Below are 17972 nucleotides of genomic sequence, written 5' to 3' on the forward strand. Positions count from 1 at the left end.
CAATTAAAAAAAAAACTTGATTATTGACTATTTGATATTGCTTAATATTGTCCTGAAAAAATCCCAAAGCGATTTTAAATTTGGAAGTATAATATTTTCTTGCCAAGCAAAAGTGACTTAAATGGCCCACCTGAACATTTTAATTTAATTATATATACTTACTTTATTTTTCAAAATATTTTACATACATAAGTCATATATATATATATATATATATATATATATATATATATATATATATATATATATATATATATATATATATATATACAGATATGTATATATATATATATATAAATATATATATATATATATATATACATATATATATATATATATATATATATATATATATATATATATATATATATATATATATATATATATATATATAATATATATATATTATATATATATATATATATATAGATATATATATATATATATATATATATATATATATATATATATATATATATATATATATATATATATATATATATATATATATATATATATATATATATATATATATATATATATATATATATATATATATATATATATAATATTTCCGATGAGGAATTTCTATTTCTTTTCTTTTATTTCTTTTAAATTTTATTTCTTTTAAATTTGGAAGTATAATATTTTCTTGCCAAGCAAAAGTGACTTAAATGGCCCACCTGAACATTTTAATTTAATTATATATACTTACTTTATTTTTCAAAATATTTTACATACATAAGTCATATATATATATATATATATATATATATATATATATATATATATATATATATATATATATATATATATATATATATATACAGATATGTATATATATATATATATAATATATATATATATATATATATATACATATATATATATATATATATATATATATATATATATATATATATATATATATATATATATATATATATATATATATATATATATATATTATATATATATATATATATATAGATATATATATATATATATATATATATATATATATATATATATATATATATATATATATATATATATATATATATATATATATATATATATATATATATATATATATATATATATATATATATATATATATATATATATATATATATATATATATATAATATTTCCGATGAGGAATTTCTATTTCTCATTTTGGGACATGGGATTAAGGTTAACAAAACTGAAACATAAATAATAAAGTTGTACGTTTTGTTAGTTGGTCACTTTCTCCTGTACGACTAGGATATGATCCGTATAATTTTAATTGATTAAAACAAAATTAACTTATCTTTATATCGCCATACTTTGAACAAATAATTTATTATGTTAAATAAAAACGGCATTATGAAGGTCAGTGTTTACTATGTAGATAATTTAGGTGCATGTAAATAAATGCATATTATTCTCCGATGAGTACTTACTTTAAACTTTGATAAAAATTATATGTTCATATCTTTATTAACTTTTCTTTTTAACTGACAAATTACTCAAGTAAATGACAATTTAATGTCAACGTTTGTGTTGCGTTATCTGACATATCAACCAATATTTTGTTCATGATTGATGTGCTGTAAAAATCTGTTTTTATTTCAAATCGATCATTTAATAGACAGGCAATATATAATCCGATTAAAAATTTACAAGCATTACTCTTATTTTTTTCATATCGCTCACTCCTTTCAAGAACGTCATAAATCAAAAATCGTCAATTTTCAGTTGTATATGTTTTCGGAATGTCCAGAAAATGTACTATATCCCAGCAAAAGAGGCATATTTTTGACTTAATATTTACCCGCTACAGGGCAGAAAGTGTTGTTTTTGTATTTTGAAGAAAAGGTATTTTTTAATTTTTTTTTTTTAAATTTACTAAATATTTTTCAAATGGAGAAAAAACCATCAGATTTTACTTAAAAAGATCTGTTGCACAATAAAAAGCTCTCAATAAATGGCTTGATATTTATTTTTGATACATTGTATCATATTTTTAAACTTTAAAAACGTTTTCCTGAAAAATCAAGTTTTTTGATTTATGACGTTCTTGAAAGGAGTGAGCGATATGTAGTAAATATTGGAATAACACAAATAGTTGAGTAATATTTTAAATTCAAGATGTGTAATAATACACTACTATAAACGTTTTTTATCAACCTCCGTACACCGCGTTTGGCTACTGTTCTGGAGGTCCCGGGCTTGATTCCAGGAGAGTCAAAATAAATACATAGAAGTATTTTTTCCTTTCTAAAATTCATTTTGTATTACCTGAAGCGCAAGGTTAATCACATTTCCTTCGTGCATTTAACGATAAAGATAGCACGGTTTCTACACGACGTAATGCCCTATGCACTACAGGGTGCAAATAAGCGTTATGAGAAAAAGAAAACATTCATTACAATTGTCTTAAGATAGCAAAAGCTGGTGAACTGCAATGTTTTGAATATATATTTGGAATTTAACGAGTTTTTTTTAATCACTACTTATCGTTTAAAATATCTTTAAACACAACGAATCCGGTTGCGTATATTCCGGGTTTTTGACACTTAAATCCTGAGTTTTACAACATAAAGTGAAAATTTAAAATATATGGAGGATGAAATACAGTGATTGAAAATCCACCGAATGCATTTTTTCATAAAACTATATGAATACTTTTATTAAATCTTTTAAACAATTGTTTGCATGGATATTTTTGTCGTTGATATCTTAAGTGCTCTTTTAAATACGGTCCATTAATTTTTAATTAATGTTTGACTTAGTAAATACCACTATTTCTTAAAATCTACTGTGACACGTGTTTCGAGGCATTCCGCATCATTTTTTAACAATAATTATGCGGAATGCATCGAAACACATGTCACAGTAGATTTAAAGAAAAAGTGGTATTTAACTAAGTAAAACTTTAATAAAAAATGGATACATTTGGCCACAAAGTGACTGCCGAATCAATTAATGAAAGTGTTCAATCAATTTGAGAGCTCACCTTTTTTCCTCTTCTTCTTTATCACAACAAAGGGTTAAGTGTCCTCGAAATCATCCGCCATGAAGGGGGTAAGACACTACTAACTCTCTCCGCTGAGTCACGAAGTCGTGATCGTATCTGTGAATTGTACATTCAACTTGAGTTTCCGAACATAACCCTCGCGACTGGCGATTGTTCCTTTGAGAAGCGGCAAAGATCTAAAGACACGCCATAATTTTGATTGTATTACACTTGTAAAAGCATTAACAAAGGGCATAGGGCACCTGATGTGTAGAAGCTGACGAACTTCGTTTACCAAAAATGACTAGCATTTTTCTTACTGTCGTTCACGTCAAAATAATAACCAATTAAGACTATGTGATAGATATCAATTATTTCAATTTGTTTCGATTTAAAAAAATTATGATTTTTTTTATTATTATTTTAAAACAGATCCAAGTAGCTTCTACTTTTAATTTATAACTTATATAGTACACTCGTATACTTATTGTAAAAAAAAAACATTTTAACTTTTTGTTATTTCTTTTGATGTCTTACATATTTTGATATCTATTGTATTCCATTGAGAAATGTATAAAAATCGAGGTTATTTACTAGAATAAAATTATTCAAATGGAAGATAATATTCCAAGGGTGAGTATCTAGGAAAATCTTTTTGTTGCAAGGTTCTTATACAATAAACAATGAATACCAATAGAAATGATTTGAAATACATGCGTGTATAAAACGGGATGACAACAATATAATTGAAATTGATAACTTCATTTATTCTAATAGACTAATAGAAGTATTATTTGTTACAGACACATAAAAGAAGAAGAGGAAAGCAATGAAGAAAGGAAAATCTTCGAAGCGTAAACCGAAGAGACTCAAAATGGATGCCGGATGCAGCTTATTCATTATCTTGTGTTGCTGCGGTACCGCCCTCGGAGCCAGTTTACCCGCCGTAGAAAAGGAAAGGAATCCCGTGAAACCAGTGGAAAACCCTCGCAACCATACTTGTGAGTACATACAATTTGGTGAATATTTTAGGACATGCCTAAATCGAAGGAAGACATGAACACAGTACTCACATGCATACACACGGGTGCTAAAAACACAAAACTTAATAAATAATATAATCAGCCTTATTTTTTTTTTCTTCATTGCAGATGAAATCGGAGGAAAAAATTCACGTGGACTTTTCGCACCCAGGATGGACTACGAGCAATGGAAGCCTCTCGGTAGAGGAGACCCTTTACAGAACGATCCGACCTACGACTATGTTCCGCCAGTATTGGAAAGAGTACACTATTGGATAGAGCCTCCTACGAGAAAACAGGATGGTCCTCCTCAACACGAAGGAAAGAAATCGGAAATACTTGTACTGGGAGTCTCTTCGAAGAAATCGAGTACTGGCGCTTCGTCGGCGGAAAACAGGAGAGATTCGTACGAATCATTTCTTAAATTCATAGATGGGCCAAAGTACCATAATTCTTTCTCGAGACCTAATCCCGGCCAACGTCCTCCCTCACCTCACTCTTTTCATTCACAATTCTACAAAAACAGATTTGACGACATTCATTTTAAATTGGACGAACAGCGCATGCCGTATACGGTGCTTGTGCCCCCTCCGATCCCCCCACCTCACATGGAACTGCCAAACTTCAAACCTAATCCACCAACGCCTTCACCGCTTATCCAGCCTACCACCCCGAGGCCGGTCTACCAGCCGACCGCGACCACCGTCGCTCCCCGCCCTTCAGTTTCTGTGCAAGAAGCTAATCTTATATACCATTCTTCCAGCGATGCTGAAAACAATCAATGGCAAAATGGGGCTAATCAATACGAAGCCGGAAGCCAGTACGTAACTTGGAGGACTCCAACCGAAAACCCTACCAATCAAATCAATTTCCACGAATCAGAATCTAATGAAAGTCCTGTCGTATTCGCGAAAAACAATACGTCTAACGTACAGTTTATCCAAAAACCGGTTCGGTTTTCACAAGTTTCCGAAAACCAGAGACCTTACGTTTCACCAATTGTATTCCCAACCGAGACAGGTAGAATTGTTTTCGAACATCACTCGTCGTTTAAGCCATCGAGTCAAAGTTCAATATCACAAGTACCGCTGCGAGTTGGTCCTACTACCGACTTTATGCTAGGACAGGGTCCCCATGTGTTGCCTGCTACTAGAAGTCCGACTATTCACGTTCTGCGCGTGTCTGGTTCTCAACCTGCAGCTACGCAAATGGCAGTCGGTAACCAACCCATGCACAAAGGTCAAGTATCAGATGACACTATCGGAAACACATATGTCAATATTGGAAAGCCAAATGCTCACATACAAAAAGAAATCAGTACCATCAAACCTTTCATTCCTACCCAAGTTTCTCAAACTACGGAAAACTTCCAAAATTTGTTTAATATCATAACATCGTCTTCAAAACCAATTGTTCAGAGACCAGTTCTATCCCCGAACTACCTTAACAATCAAATCAACTCCATATACACTCAGAATGCTGGTGTACAAAATTCAAATATAATAAATAACGGTCAAGTATTTAACAGGCAACCTGGGCCAATAACTGATGATATTATTATTCAATCTATGCATACTATGAATAGCATGCAGACGATGCAACCGCCACCACCGTCACGACATTCCGATAAAATTAAAACAACCAGAAAGCCGGCTGGATTCTTGCAATCTCTATTACAGAAAGAAACTACGACCGAAAGCTCATTAATTTCTTCGAGTTTGTCTTATACCCCGGCAACATCAACAATACCTACACCTACTACCACATCAGTTGCGTCACTAACAACAGATCCACTCTTCAAACACTATAAACAGCCCGCTGAGCCCTTAAGAGGACCGATGTACCTTATTATTCAGGGTCATTCCAAAGTTAAAACTTATGGCCCAAGTAATAAAGAAATACTTCGCGATTTTTCGATGCCAGAAAATAATGAAATACCGCAGCTTGATAAATATCCCGTAAAACATTTACATAGCCATAAGGATACATACGCAATAGAAAGTAAAGATGAGCCACACTCGCGAGCTAAGAATTCCAGAACCTTGAAGGATATTGTAAACGTCGGATATGGTGAGGTCGACTTCCAAGAAGCTGAAATCGGCATCCAATATGAAGTGAGCGGTGACAAGACTTTAACATCGAGTGAAAAATATCACAAAGGAATCGTTGAATCAGAAGAAAATGAAATGGCAGAAATACAGAAATTAAAGAAGCTGGCTAAAATCAGAGAAAAAAGACAGCTCGAAGAATTTATTCCAGTGGTAGAGGATACGGTTGAAACGTACGTCTATGATTATCTTAAAAAACAAAGCGAAGGTTCTGGCGTGGGTGCCATTGTAGCTTCGGCCATAACGAATGATAATTCAGAATATGATTTAGACATATTAGAAGACGATGACGACGAAGACGAAGATGAAGCTGAAGAACAAGTGTAGAAATAACATTGTGATATAAATTATGAATTTTATAAATAGGTTGAATTAATTTTATTGTGATTTAAGAAACTTTAAATTTTGTTCCGGACCGCATGGTGTAGGGGGAGTCAAATTACTTTTCTAACTGGTACTGGTATTGGAAATCGTGCTTTAATTCTTTAGGGTGCATTTTTACACAACTTCGCATGTACATCTCCCAACGTGAGTCTTATTGTCATAATACAGGGATGGCGAAACAGATTTTGTTTTCACAACGATGTAAATTTTGCATGACACGCGAATGAAGAGAAAAAAATAAGTGACTACAAAAAAATCAAAAAAGTTTTAGAAATAGTAAAAAAAAATTAAAACATTTAAATAGCCACGTGTATTTTCTTCGTTCTTCCATAGTTTCGTCAATCATTATATAAAAAATAGACTTACAGGCAAATGTACTACTGCTTACATTCTGTTAAAAACAACCAGCTATGAACCCGATATAAATAAATAAAAATTGGCATCTAGTAACCGACAACCAAAATCTCAAGAATAAAAAACTTTTAAGGGTTCTACATTTTACTATTTATTTCTTTTATTTTGCCTTTAATAAGTACATAATTATTTTTTCGAATTTAAATACTTTGTTTACATAAAAAATTTAAGTTTATTTTATTTATTTTTATTGCGCGCGACATATTAATATATTAAAAAAAATTGCACTCAGGCTCAAAAAGGTTTGCCATCCTTGTCATATCTCATATTCTAAGAATTTTCAAACATCTTCTAGATATAGATTAATATAGTACATTTTGTGTGGTGAATTATAACATAATTTATTGTACGTACGGTTGTGAAGTGTATGTACGTGGTGCCCAAATAATATTAAAACATATTTATGTAATTAAATTATATTTATAAGAACTATTATTTATTGAAATGATTGTTTAGATTAAATAGATTATTTGTATTTTTCCAAATAAATATTAAACATTCATTTTTTTTTGTATTTTTCCTAACCGCGAACCTGAGGAAATCACATAAAAACCATCTCAAAATGATCTAATTACATAAAAATGTGTTTGGTCTCAAAATATCATAAAATTTGTAGAAAGAGAACCTTATTATACTATTAAAAATAAAAATAAACTTTTTTTTTGTTTAGAGACATTAAATTTAATAAATAATAAATATTGAATCATACATGATAAATAAATTCAGATTTTAATGTTATACACATTATGTATTAAATTCTAAATGCGTTGTAGCGGATACGCCGAGTTGAAGAGACTAGCGGAGGATAGGAATGGGTGGAGACTGACCATGAAAGAAGCTAACCAATCATAATACAACCCACGAAGAAGACATATTATGTATGAACAGATTACTGAGGATAAGAGTTTCCTAGTATTATGGAATTGATATTAATAACCTCAACATAGATGAAGAAGGATATAGATATCTGGGTATTCACAGGTCTTACGATCTGCCAGAGGCTTGTTTAAATGATCAAATCATAAACATGTAACATTCACCATTCTACCCATGATTGACAAGCGATTTTTTCACTCCAGTATTTATTCAATACTACCCTGGACTGGTATCCGAAGCGGAGGGCTTATCACCCTTCCTTCATGTCTTAACTTAGCTAATATTAATAACACTGCGTTTTATATGATGCAGTGCCCTATGCACCATCAGGTGCGCATGAGGGTTTCAAGAAGAAGAAGAAATATTTACAACCTTATAAAAATCATTAGATTTTTTATTAATATCAAAATAAATTTAAAAACTAGAGTAATTATTACAAAAAAATAAGTATGGTCACAAAAAAAATTCACAGATTTTTTTTTTAATAAATATTTTTGCTAACAAAAGTCGTAGAAGAGATTACTCATGTGAAATTATTTCTGAAATCCCCATTAACTATATCGAAAGTTAAATCACAATAACAACATTGTATAGCTCACTCAATTATGCAAATACCACCCACCGATACAGCCATTACCGTATATTAGTGCAACTTAAATATTGGCTTATCTTATAATGCTAGCTTAGGCCTCTTATGGGTAAAATACAAAACATATTATTTATAACGGATGGAGACCTCCATAGTTGCGAATATTATTGGGGATTATTTATCGGTCTTAAATAAGATTGTCAACTGATAATGTGGTAAAAAATATATAACGAAAAAATCTGAGAGTAAGACACAAAGGTGTATTCTGAACACCGTGATACAATTTTTTGCATAACCCGCAGGCGTTTACTCTCTATATACTAATTTAATTCCAAAGTAGGCACACTACGCATCACAAATATTTTCTAACGAAATTAAATATTATGAATAAATATTTTATTTTTACTGTTGTGATTAATTGCAGTCAATGAATCAATTGTTTTGGTGAGACTTATCGAGCCAGATATGGCTTGTCTGTTGAACTCTTTTGTTATACATTTTGTGTTTGAATGAACTTTTGATCTAATTTGTTAACAAAAAACGATTTTATAATTCTTAATATATGAACTCTTCATCGTCAACCAATTCCTTTATTTTCCCTTTGTTCCTCCATTTGGTTTCTCCTCTTACCTTCACTTATAAAAAAAATAATAAAAGAGCCCATTTACTGAAGTATTCTACTTCCATACTAATTGTTAATTATTGGGATTTTCAACCCTTCATTGTTAGTGAAGCGAGTATCATAGTCGTGCACTAAATGATTTCCATACGTTTTACTAGTTAAATGCTCAACTATAACATCCATCCATTTTTATGTGTTTTATTTGTTGTTTGGACATTCACTTTGTGGTAAGACATGATGATATTATAAATTAAAACACTTATTTTTTATCACTTGAGTTATACTTATTTTAACGACGAGTTTCGGAAGCTACAGATGCTTCTATCTTCAGGTCTGGATATAAATTGAAACTAGTCGTTAAAATAAATATAACTCAACAGGTAAAAAACAAACGTTTTCATTCACACATAAAACCTGATTATCAGGATATCGTTTTAAAATATAATGATATGTTTTAAAAATAAATATCAAGCCACTTATTGAACTTTTTACTGTGCAACAGATCTTTTTAGGTAAAACCTGAATGTTTTTTCCCTATTTGAAAAATATTTAGAATATTTAAAAAAATAATTAAACAATACCTTTTCTTCAAAATGAAAAACAACACTTTTTGCCCTGTAGCGGGTAAATATTAAGTTAAAAATATGCCGCTTTTGCTGTGATATAGCACATTTTCTGGGCATTTCGAAAACATACACAACTGAAAGTTACTGATTTTTTTATATGTGACGTTGTTGAAAGGAGTGAGCGATATGTGTACATATAGTAATTTTGAATCATTTCTATGAAGATAAGATACCTTATACAATGGACAAATAATATATTCTTGTATATAGAACTCATAATGTACCCACATTAAGAATTCGTAATAATTATCAAACAAGTGCAGTACTTACTTAAAATATATTTTACAATTTGATACAGAAATGAATACAAAATCATTTTTAAAAACGAAACAAGTTAAAACCACAATTTTCTGTGCATGAATTAGCTAAAATCGACATCTCGAAAATTCTATGTGTTTTTATTTACGTGAAATGTGAATTCACAAAATAGGTCGATTCGGCATCGATCTAAAAACAATGATGGGACCAAACATTATACCCATACATTTGGCGTCCACTGAGCGCATGCTGACTTACTAAACTTACCATAATGCTACACAGGTCTTATTTTATGGGAACCATGTCACAAACCAGCGTTAAACTTAATTCTTCCATTTGTATCGCTTACACATAATACACCCATTCTTTATATTAATTAAGTATAATGTGCGACTTCTACGAATTAAATAAGCTGCAAAAAATAAGTATGTACTTTACTTGATATAATACTTGCAGGTAAAAATCAGTCTGAAACAAAAATAATAATTTAAAAAAAAAACGAATGATCTTTAATTATACTATGCGAAGTCTAGATCCAGAACATATTCGCACCAGATTCTTGGATATATGAGTGAAATATATTTAATATGGTGACGTAAATGAAAAAGCATATCGCTCACTCCTTTCAACAGCGCCATAAATCAAAAACCATTAATTTTCAGTTGTGTATGATTTCGGAATGCCCAGAAAATGTACTATATCCCAGCAAAAGCGGCATATTTTTAACTTAATATTTACCCGCTACAGGGCAGAAAGTGTTGTTTTTGTATTTTGAAGAAAATATATTGTTTAATTTTGTTTTTTAAATATACAAAATATTTTTCAAATGGAGAATAAACATTCAGGTTTTACCTTAAAAGATCTGTTGCACAGTAAAAAGTTCAATAATTGGCTTGATATTTATTTTTGATACATTTTATTATATTTTTAACTTTAAAAACGATCTCCTGAAAAATCAAATGTTTTGATATAATATGACGTTGTTGAAAGGAGTGAGCGATATATAAATTATCTCTATATGGAAAAGGGAATGGAAAAATTGTGTGTAATGGAAAAAGATATTTGGAGCAATGGTTAGGATACTCAATACCCATTCTCGCACAATCTTTTTTAACTTTTACATAATCAGAGATCATAAATAAGATTCTTATTTTATTTTATCAATTGACTGCAAAATTCTGTAAATACCAGAAGTAAAATAAGTTTTTTTTAATAGGTAATTTAATGCAATTAAAATATAAAATATATGTATAATTGCATTCATATTGATAATTAGGTAAGACAACGCAGCAGGCTGAGGCGAAGGCGATCAATGTGAAGATTTTTTAGCAAATCAGAAAAAAATATAAAAGGAAAAAAATCCACATGATTTTTTAAAAGCCTTTTGAAAGCATAGAGTTAAATTACCTAAAATACATTATCTTTACATTGACTTATAAATATAAATAATAAAAAAATCCTTTACTAACCTCAATACTTACTTAATATGAAACTATAGAGCCGCTACATGAACTATAATCTTGATTGACATCTCACCTTGTTTAATCCCATTATTAACTAAACATCTGTGGAGAATACAAAATATAATAGGGAAAAAGGCATGTTCACTATTGAAGCAACACTATTCAAAGAGTGCTAATAAAAGTGCTATTAAACTTATTACAATGGTGGAGAGTATGATGGTAGTGAAACGGTAAGGGCGGCATTTGATTCTCGTCTAAGGCGGCTAATTAAGAAACTACCCTGCATGCAAATGTATGTATGCCGGGCTATTTTATACATTTATTGATATATTTCAAAGATTTACTCCATTATTCATATCGTTCACCTTTCAAGAACGTCATAAATCAAAAATCGTCAATTTTCAGTTGTGCACGTTTTCGGAATGCCCAGAAAATATACTTTATCCCAGCAAAAGAGGCATATTTTTAACTTAATATTTACCCGCTACAGGGCAGAAAGTGTTGTTTTTGCATTTTGAAGAAAAGGTATTGTTTAATTATTTTTATAAATATACTAAATATTTTTCAAATGGAGAAAAACCCTTCAGGTTTTACCAAAAAAAATCTGTTGCACAGTAAAAAGTGTTTAATAAGTGGCTTGATATTTATTTTAAATATATTGTATTATATTTTTAAACTTTAAAAACGTTCTCCTGAAAAATCAAGTTTTTTGATTGATGACGTTCTTGAAAGGAGTGAGCGATATGTTGCATTGTAAATTTTTATTGATACTGACATTTCTGCTCCTAAATTGATAACAACTCAGATAAAAATGTTATCAGTCATCAACATTAATTTCTAATTGATAATTTATTGACCTACATATTTCTTAACGTGATATTAATTGAAAAAATGTTCGTAATACGAAAAGGAAGTACCATAAAAAATGGCGAAAATATACAGACATGACTACCTACATTGAAATTAAGCACTGACTTTCTTTTAAAATAAAATTGACGATTATAATTAAAAATCTAAGTCCCTACTTACATTACTTACGTGCCCCTGCAAATAAGTATTGTATTTGTGGACGCTTTTACATATAAACATTACGCATATCTCATCAAGAAAATTTAAAATTGAAAAAAAAAACTACATGGTATTTTAATGGCGTAGCAACACCGAGCAGTACTAATTTATCTACTTTCAAAGTTCTTGCCGCACGGTTAAGTCGAATATTTTTCATATTATACTGCAGTTGCATCGTTAATTACGCTAGGGAAGGTGATCAGTCCTGCGTTTCGGGTTCCAGGGTGATTTTAAATAAATATCACAGTGAAAAATCACTTTTACTTATTCTGACCCCTCTGGGAATCGAACACGGAATCTCCAGTACGGTAGCCAAACCAACTACCACTACACTATAGAGACCACTACACTATGGAGACAGATCATGACATTATTTTCTTATGATTATACATGTGGTAATAACTTCATTATTAGTCATGTTTAAATCACTTTTAATATTTACATATCTTATTTTTTAAAATACTCTTATATTTGTTCAAATTTAAATATTAAATTAAACTTTCTTTTATATTCTGGTTTCTGTTTTGTATTTGAAATTGGCTTACAGTATTTGCAATTAAAAACTTGTGCCTAAAAGTTCAATAGGAAAAGTTCATAATATAGTATAATGGTTTATGGGAAATATATTGCCGCATCCGCATTTCCTGTCGGATTTACCTACATTCATTATGCTGCGATGTATCACATTACTTGCGACAGGAATAGTGGCAATGATCAGCAAAAGAGAAATCCGATATGTTTCCACTATAAAAAGCGATTAGGAGCATTGCGTACCTTTTTACGATTTGCGGAGAAATTGTACGAAGTTCTTGGTAAGACGCAAGTACAAGTATCTATCTGGCAAGCACGTGGACAGTAATAAAGACGTGAATAGTGCTACATTTAAAAAAATGCCAAAATGCCATAATGCCAATACATTTGTTTGCTAAATCATTTCCACCTTTATCTCTTCTCCAATTCATTCACAGTGAAGCGCCCTTGAGGTAGTATTTTACGAAAATGGCGCTATATAAATCATCCATATGTATTATTATCAATCAAGTTTAATAATTGAAGTTAAATAAAATCTGAAAAATAAAAAAAACTCGCCATCAGATAGATATTCGACAATATTTTTTCAAAATCGTTTATGTTTTGAAAAAGCATATTGTAATTTGCATTTTAAATAATAACTTAAATATGTATTTGTATGTACTTTTTATACTGCGCCCATAAGAACCCAGTTATCCAGATTCGTTATATCAGTTGTCATATATCGCTCACTCCTTTCAACAACGTCATATATTTAAACTTCATATATTTAAAAAACTTAACTTTTCAGGAGATTGTTTTTGATGTTTAAAAATATAATAAAACGCATTAAAAATATATATCAAACCACTTATTGAACTTTTTACTGTGCAACAGATCTTTTTAGGTAAAACCTGAATGTGTTTTCTCCATTTGAAAAAGACTTAGTATATTTAAAAAATAATTAAACAAATACCTTTTCTTCAAAATGTAAAAACAACACTTTCTGCCCTGTTGCGGGTGAATATTAAGTTAAAAATATGCCGCTTTTGCTGGGATATAGTACATTTTCTGGGCGGTTTTTTGAAAATTGACGGTTTTTGATGTATGACGTTGTTGAAAGTAGTGAGCGATATATGGTATGTATTTCAATTTTTTTCATCATTTATTTGTTAAAGATACATGTACTAAAGAAGGTATAGGAATAAGAAGGTAAATGACAGCACACTATCCAAAATTCATGTTTCTTAGTCATTGATAACAATACAAGTCTATCCATTTTGTTAGAACCTGTCCGCCTCGTCTTGCTCGCTTTTCTTCAATTGACTATAAAATTACAAGCATATCGATATTATCAATGACATACGAGTATTTCAGTAAAATTTCTCTGGTCATCGATATGGTTACCAATTATTACTTAAATATCTACATATTTGATTCATTATTATATTAAGAAACTATACATTCCAAAAAGATCCCCTTGAGGCAGTGTTTTACGAAAATGGCACTAAATAAATCATCCAAGTTTGTATTTTTTTTATTATTATTTGAAATGTGCTACTTAGGGCTGCTATTTGCCCCAATGCGACTTCCCGCGTATTTAAACTGCTGAGGTAAAAACTACCGGTAATCCAAGGCCTTTTCCCATTTCCCAGAAATTTTCTATCTTATCGGGTACAAGACGGCCAACTTATCGCATATGCAATTAATTTATCAAATGAAAGAAATATTTATTATAAAAATATTATTATTGTCAATACAGTAAACAAAGGAAAATTTTACACAATTAAAAGTAATGTGGTATTTTATAATAATCGTTTCGTAATAATTACATATTTTTGGTTGCGTAATATTTGGGGCCTTTGAGTCTGCTACATAATAATTTTGAATATAACTTTTACTTGGTAAACATTTAACAACATTATCGAACACCTATGTGGTACCTACTTGTTGTGCTCTTTGGATATATAAGAATAAGGAGGAGGAAGGAGAAATATGTATATTTGTATATGTCTCATTTCCGATTATTACCATAACTCAAATACTTCATTAAAATAACAAATTCACTATCTGTAGCAGAATATTTCGCTAAAAAGTATTTTAAAGTACATTTATTAAATTTTTAAAATTTAAAAATAGGTTATTTCATTTGTTATCTTGTCTGTTTAAATTAAGTAAATAAAACTGAAATTATCTTTTCTACAAAAAATGTTATTACATATTTCCATGAAAACATTTATAAACTTAGGTATATTTATGAAAGTTAAATTTAGTTTGTTTTATGTACCGTGAACTATGATTTCTACATTAGAAAATACAAAGACATTGTTTGAAAGATAAAACCATAACCTCAATAAAATAATACCTCGTGACATACCTTTACAGGGTAGGTACTGCATTAACATGGAGAATCAAGTTTTTTTTTTAAACACCATTCTCATTCTTCTTAGTGGGAAGTTCTAGTATTTATGGAGGCTTTACAACAAGCCTATGTAGACATAATATTGGTATTGCTATGGTAAAGTGAAACCACTTATTAAAAAAGTCAATTTCGTTTATGAAAATAAACAAAATGACTTAATTAAAACAACAGGCCTTTTCTCAATTTCTCTTAAATTTTCCTATGCATTTATTTTTGAGAATTAGATCTACTTAGCTCGAATGGATTACCGAGCTAACAAATCTACCCACTTATATCGTCATTCGTCATTCACCATTCGACACGTTTGTCAAGAAGTGATTATCAACGATTTCCTTAATTAGTTTCTCTGGAATTCCGAATGCACATCATTTTATGGTATATAACTTAATAATATTTTAATATGCGTGTATTTCATAAAACAAGTACATTGTACCATGTAACGTAAATTTTTCATAAAAAAAACACTTCGAACGTGTCCAAAATTTTGCATAAAAATTCTAGATTTTCCTCCACTTAGGAATTATTTGGATGGTCTTTTTTTTTGGTGATTCTTGTTCTTCATCTTCTAGGTGAAGAACAATATGGAAGTCTGGATATTTACAGAGTATACGACCTGTCAATCGCTGGTTTAAGTGATCATTTTATACAAGTGTGACATTAATGATTCAAACGACTCAAATTTCGGAAGTTATATTGATACTTCAATTGAAAACATTTTTGCGTGATACTTTTTCAGCGACATCTTTGGTAAAAATAAGTATTTTTATTAGCAGAAACCTTTAGATATAAAAATTTAATATAGTAAAATATTTTCAGGCGTTCCTAATATGTTAAATAATTCGGGAAGAATCTAATATAAGAAAAATTAAATGATGTTTCAGGCATCTCCTAGTATGAAAAATAATTCGGGAAGAATGTAACATACATTTCAAGAAAATAACTGCTATAAAAAAAAAACTTCTCACAGAAGAAGTAGCACGCGGAAGATGTTTCCAATTTAAGCATAAATGTAACTTTTTAAATTTGAATAGCGTGGTTGGCGATCATGAGTACAATGGTAAATGTCACACGTGTATAAAGTAATCACTTTAACCAGCCTATGACAGGTCGTAAACCCTGTAAATGGTCAGACTTCCATCTCTTCATCTATGTTGAGATATTAATTGAAAAATCTTTATAAAAAATCAATATAACGTATAACAAAGGCACGGAATAACACAACGGAAGTTTTTCAAGATTTTATTAAATATCTGGATGCAAAAGACAGTGAATGTTCAAATACAATAAAATGAGATGCCACGTGGGCAAAAAAAATTATCTGTATGTAAATACGACATAAAAGAAATAAATGTATACTTGGTACTAACTGGAAAATTAGATAATTGAATAGATAGCATAAAGTATAGATTCATAAAACTTGGGAAATATTATTTAGAGTAGGATGTTTACTAAGGTGATCCATATAAACATCTAACTCGTCTTCGCTTTCTTCTTTAGAATCAGCTTTCTGTTTATCAATTTCATTATTACTCGAAGAATCAGATTTCATTTCTATTTCTTCTGGAGTTTCAGAATCGAAGTAATGCTCTTCTTCATCCTGCCCTCGAACATCCAAACAATCGAACTCGTTATTGCTGTCAATGGCTTCGTAGTCTATGTTTTCATCTTCCCCGGCTATAAAACTTCGGTACATCTCTTGGACAAATTCCTCGCGGAGTAAAGCCCTTTCTGGAGCCGTAACGAACAAAGGTGTTTGTTTTTGTTTTATACGTTTTGGTGGAATATTCGTCCGTTTTTCATATTCTCCCCAATTTGACGCTTGTGCTCTCTCAGCTTCGTCATCTGTACTCTCATCATCGGAAGAGTTCTCTTTTAATTGACGATCTTCGTTTAATTTCTGTTTATCTAAAATATCTTTCAAATCGCGTCTGTCCATACTTTCTAGAATAACATTTAGAAGAGTAATATTAGTAGTGTCAATATTATCACGTTCGCATTTCTCTTTTTCGGATAAATACTGTCCTATCAATTGGTCATAGAGCAAAGGATTTCGTTTCATCATTTCCTTTTCACTAAAATAAGAATTTTCTTTAATCATTTTATTAAGTGCTTCAAATCTCCGATTTTTAGAAACAAGTTTTTTATTTTTGTCACAAAGTATATTTTGTAATTGCGAGATTATAGTTTTCAATTCGTAGTCTTCAGTAGCTAACACTTCGAAATATTGTAGGTGGTTTTCTGTTAGATGTGGTCCAAATCTGGTTAAAAATAAAGATTTATCTTTTTTGAAAACTTCGACGGCTATGTGTTTCTTCTCTTGAATTGAAAGATCGGTTTCGCCTATTTGCTGACTTTTAAAACATATTTGATTTTTATGTATCAAATAATCGATGATGTCATCAATTGGATGAGATTCCCCAATTTCTGTAGTGTAAGTCGAGTCACTTTTATGTAGCTCGGATTCAGAATCATCCGATATATCTCGTACACGCGGTGGGTTTGCTTCCATTTCGTTGTTGAATAATGGCGCGAAGAAATTTAACAAATAATGTTATCTACATTACCAGCGCATCGATACTACTGCCAGCTAGCGAAAACTAACAGGA

General features: G+C 30.1%; 2 protein-coding genes across 3 annotated transcripts in view; one reads left to right on the plus strand and one right to left on the minus strand.

Moving 5' to 3' along the window:
• LOC148303337 (uncharacterized) overlaps nucleotides 1-7097 on the plus strand; it is a 37387-nt gene extending 30290 nt beyond the window's left edge. The window contains exons 2-4 of one of the 2 annotated variants that reach the window (XM_088270131.1): nucleotides 3808-4005; nucleotides 4156-4432; nucleotides 4790-6805. In XM_088270131.1, the coding sequence (XP_088126257.1) occupies nucleotides 3834-4005; nucleotides 4156-4432; nucleotides 4790-6461 (2121 nt within the window). In that variant the 5' untranslated portion in view covers nucleotides 3808-3833 and the 3' untranslated portion in view covers nucleotides 6462-6805. Of the gene's footprint in view, nucleotides 1-3807; nucleotides 4006-4155 lie in introns of both variants that reach the window. The other variant, XM_088270130.1, reaches the window with a different exon arrangement.
• Nucleotides 7098-15906: 8809 nt separating this feature from the next.
• LOC148303338 (coiled-coil domain-containing protein 97) lies at nucleotides 15907-17948 on the minus strand. Its single transcript, XM_088270143.1, has one exon. It carries the CDS (start codon nucleotides 17873-17875, stop codon nucleotides 16775-16777), a length of 1101 nt encoding a protein of 366 aa, XP_088126269.1. The 5' UTR covers nucleotides 17876-17948; the 3' UTR covers nucleotides 15907-16774.
• Nucleotides 17949-17972: the final 24 nt, after the last annotated feature.

This window comes from Brachycentrus maculatus, unplaced genomic scaffold, assembly GCF_059751285.1.
Source record: "Brachycentrus maculatus isolate JH-2025_06_01 unplaced genomic scaffold, ASM5975128v1 h1tg000372l, whole genome shotgun sequence".
Taxonomy (NCBI): Eukaryota; Metazoa; Arthropoda; class Insecta; order Trichoptera; family Brachycentridae; genus Brachycentrus; species Brachycentrus maculatus.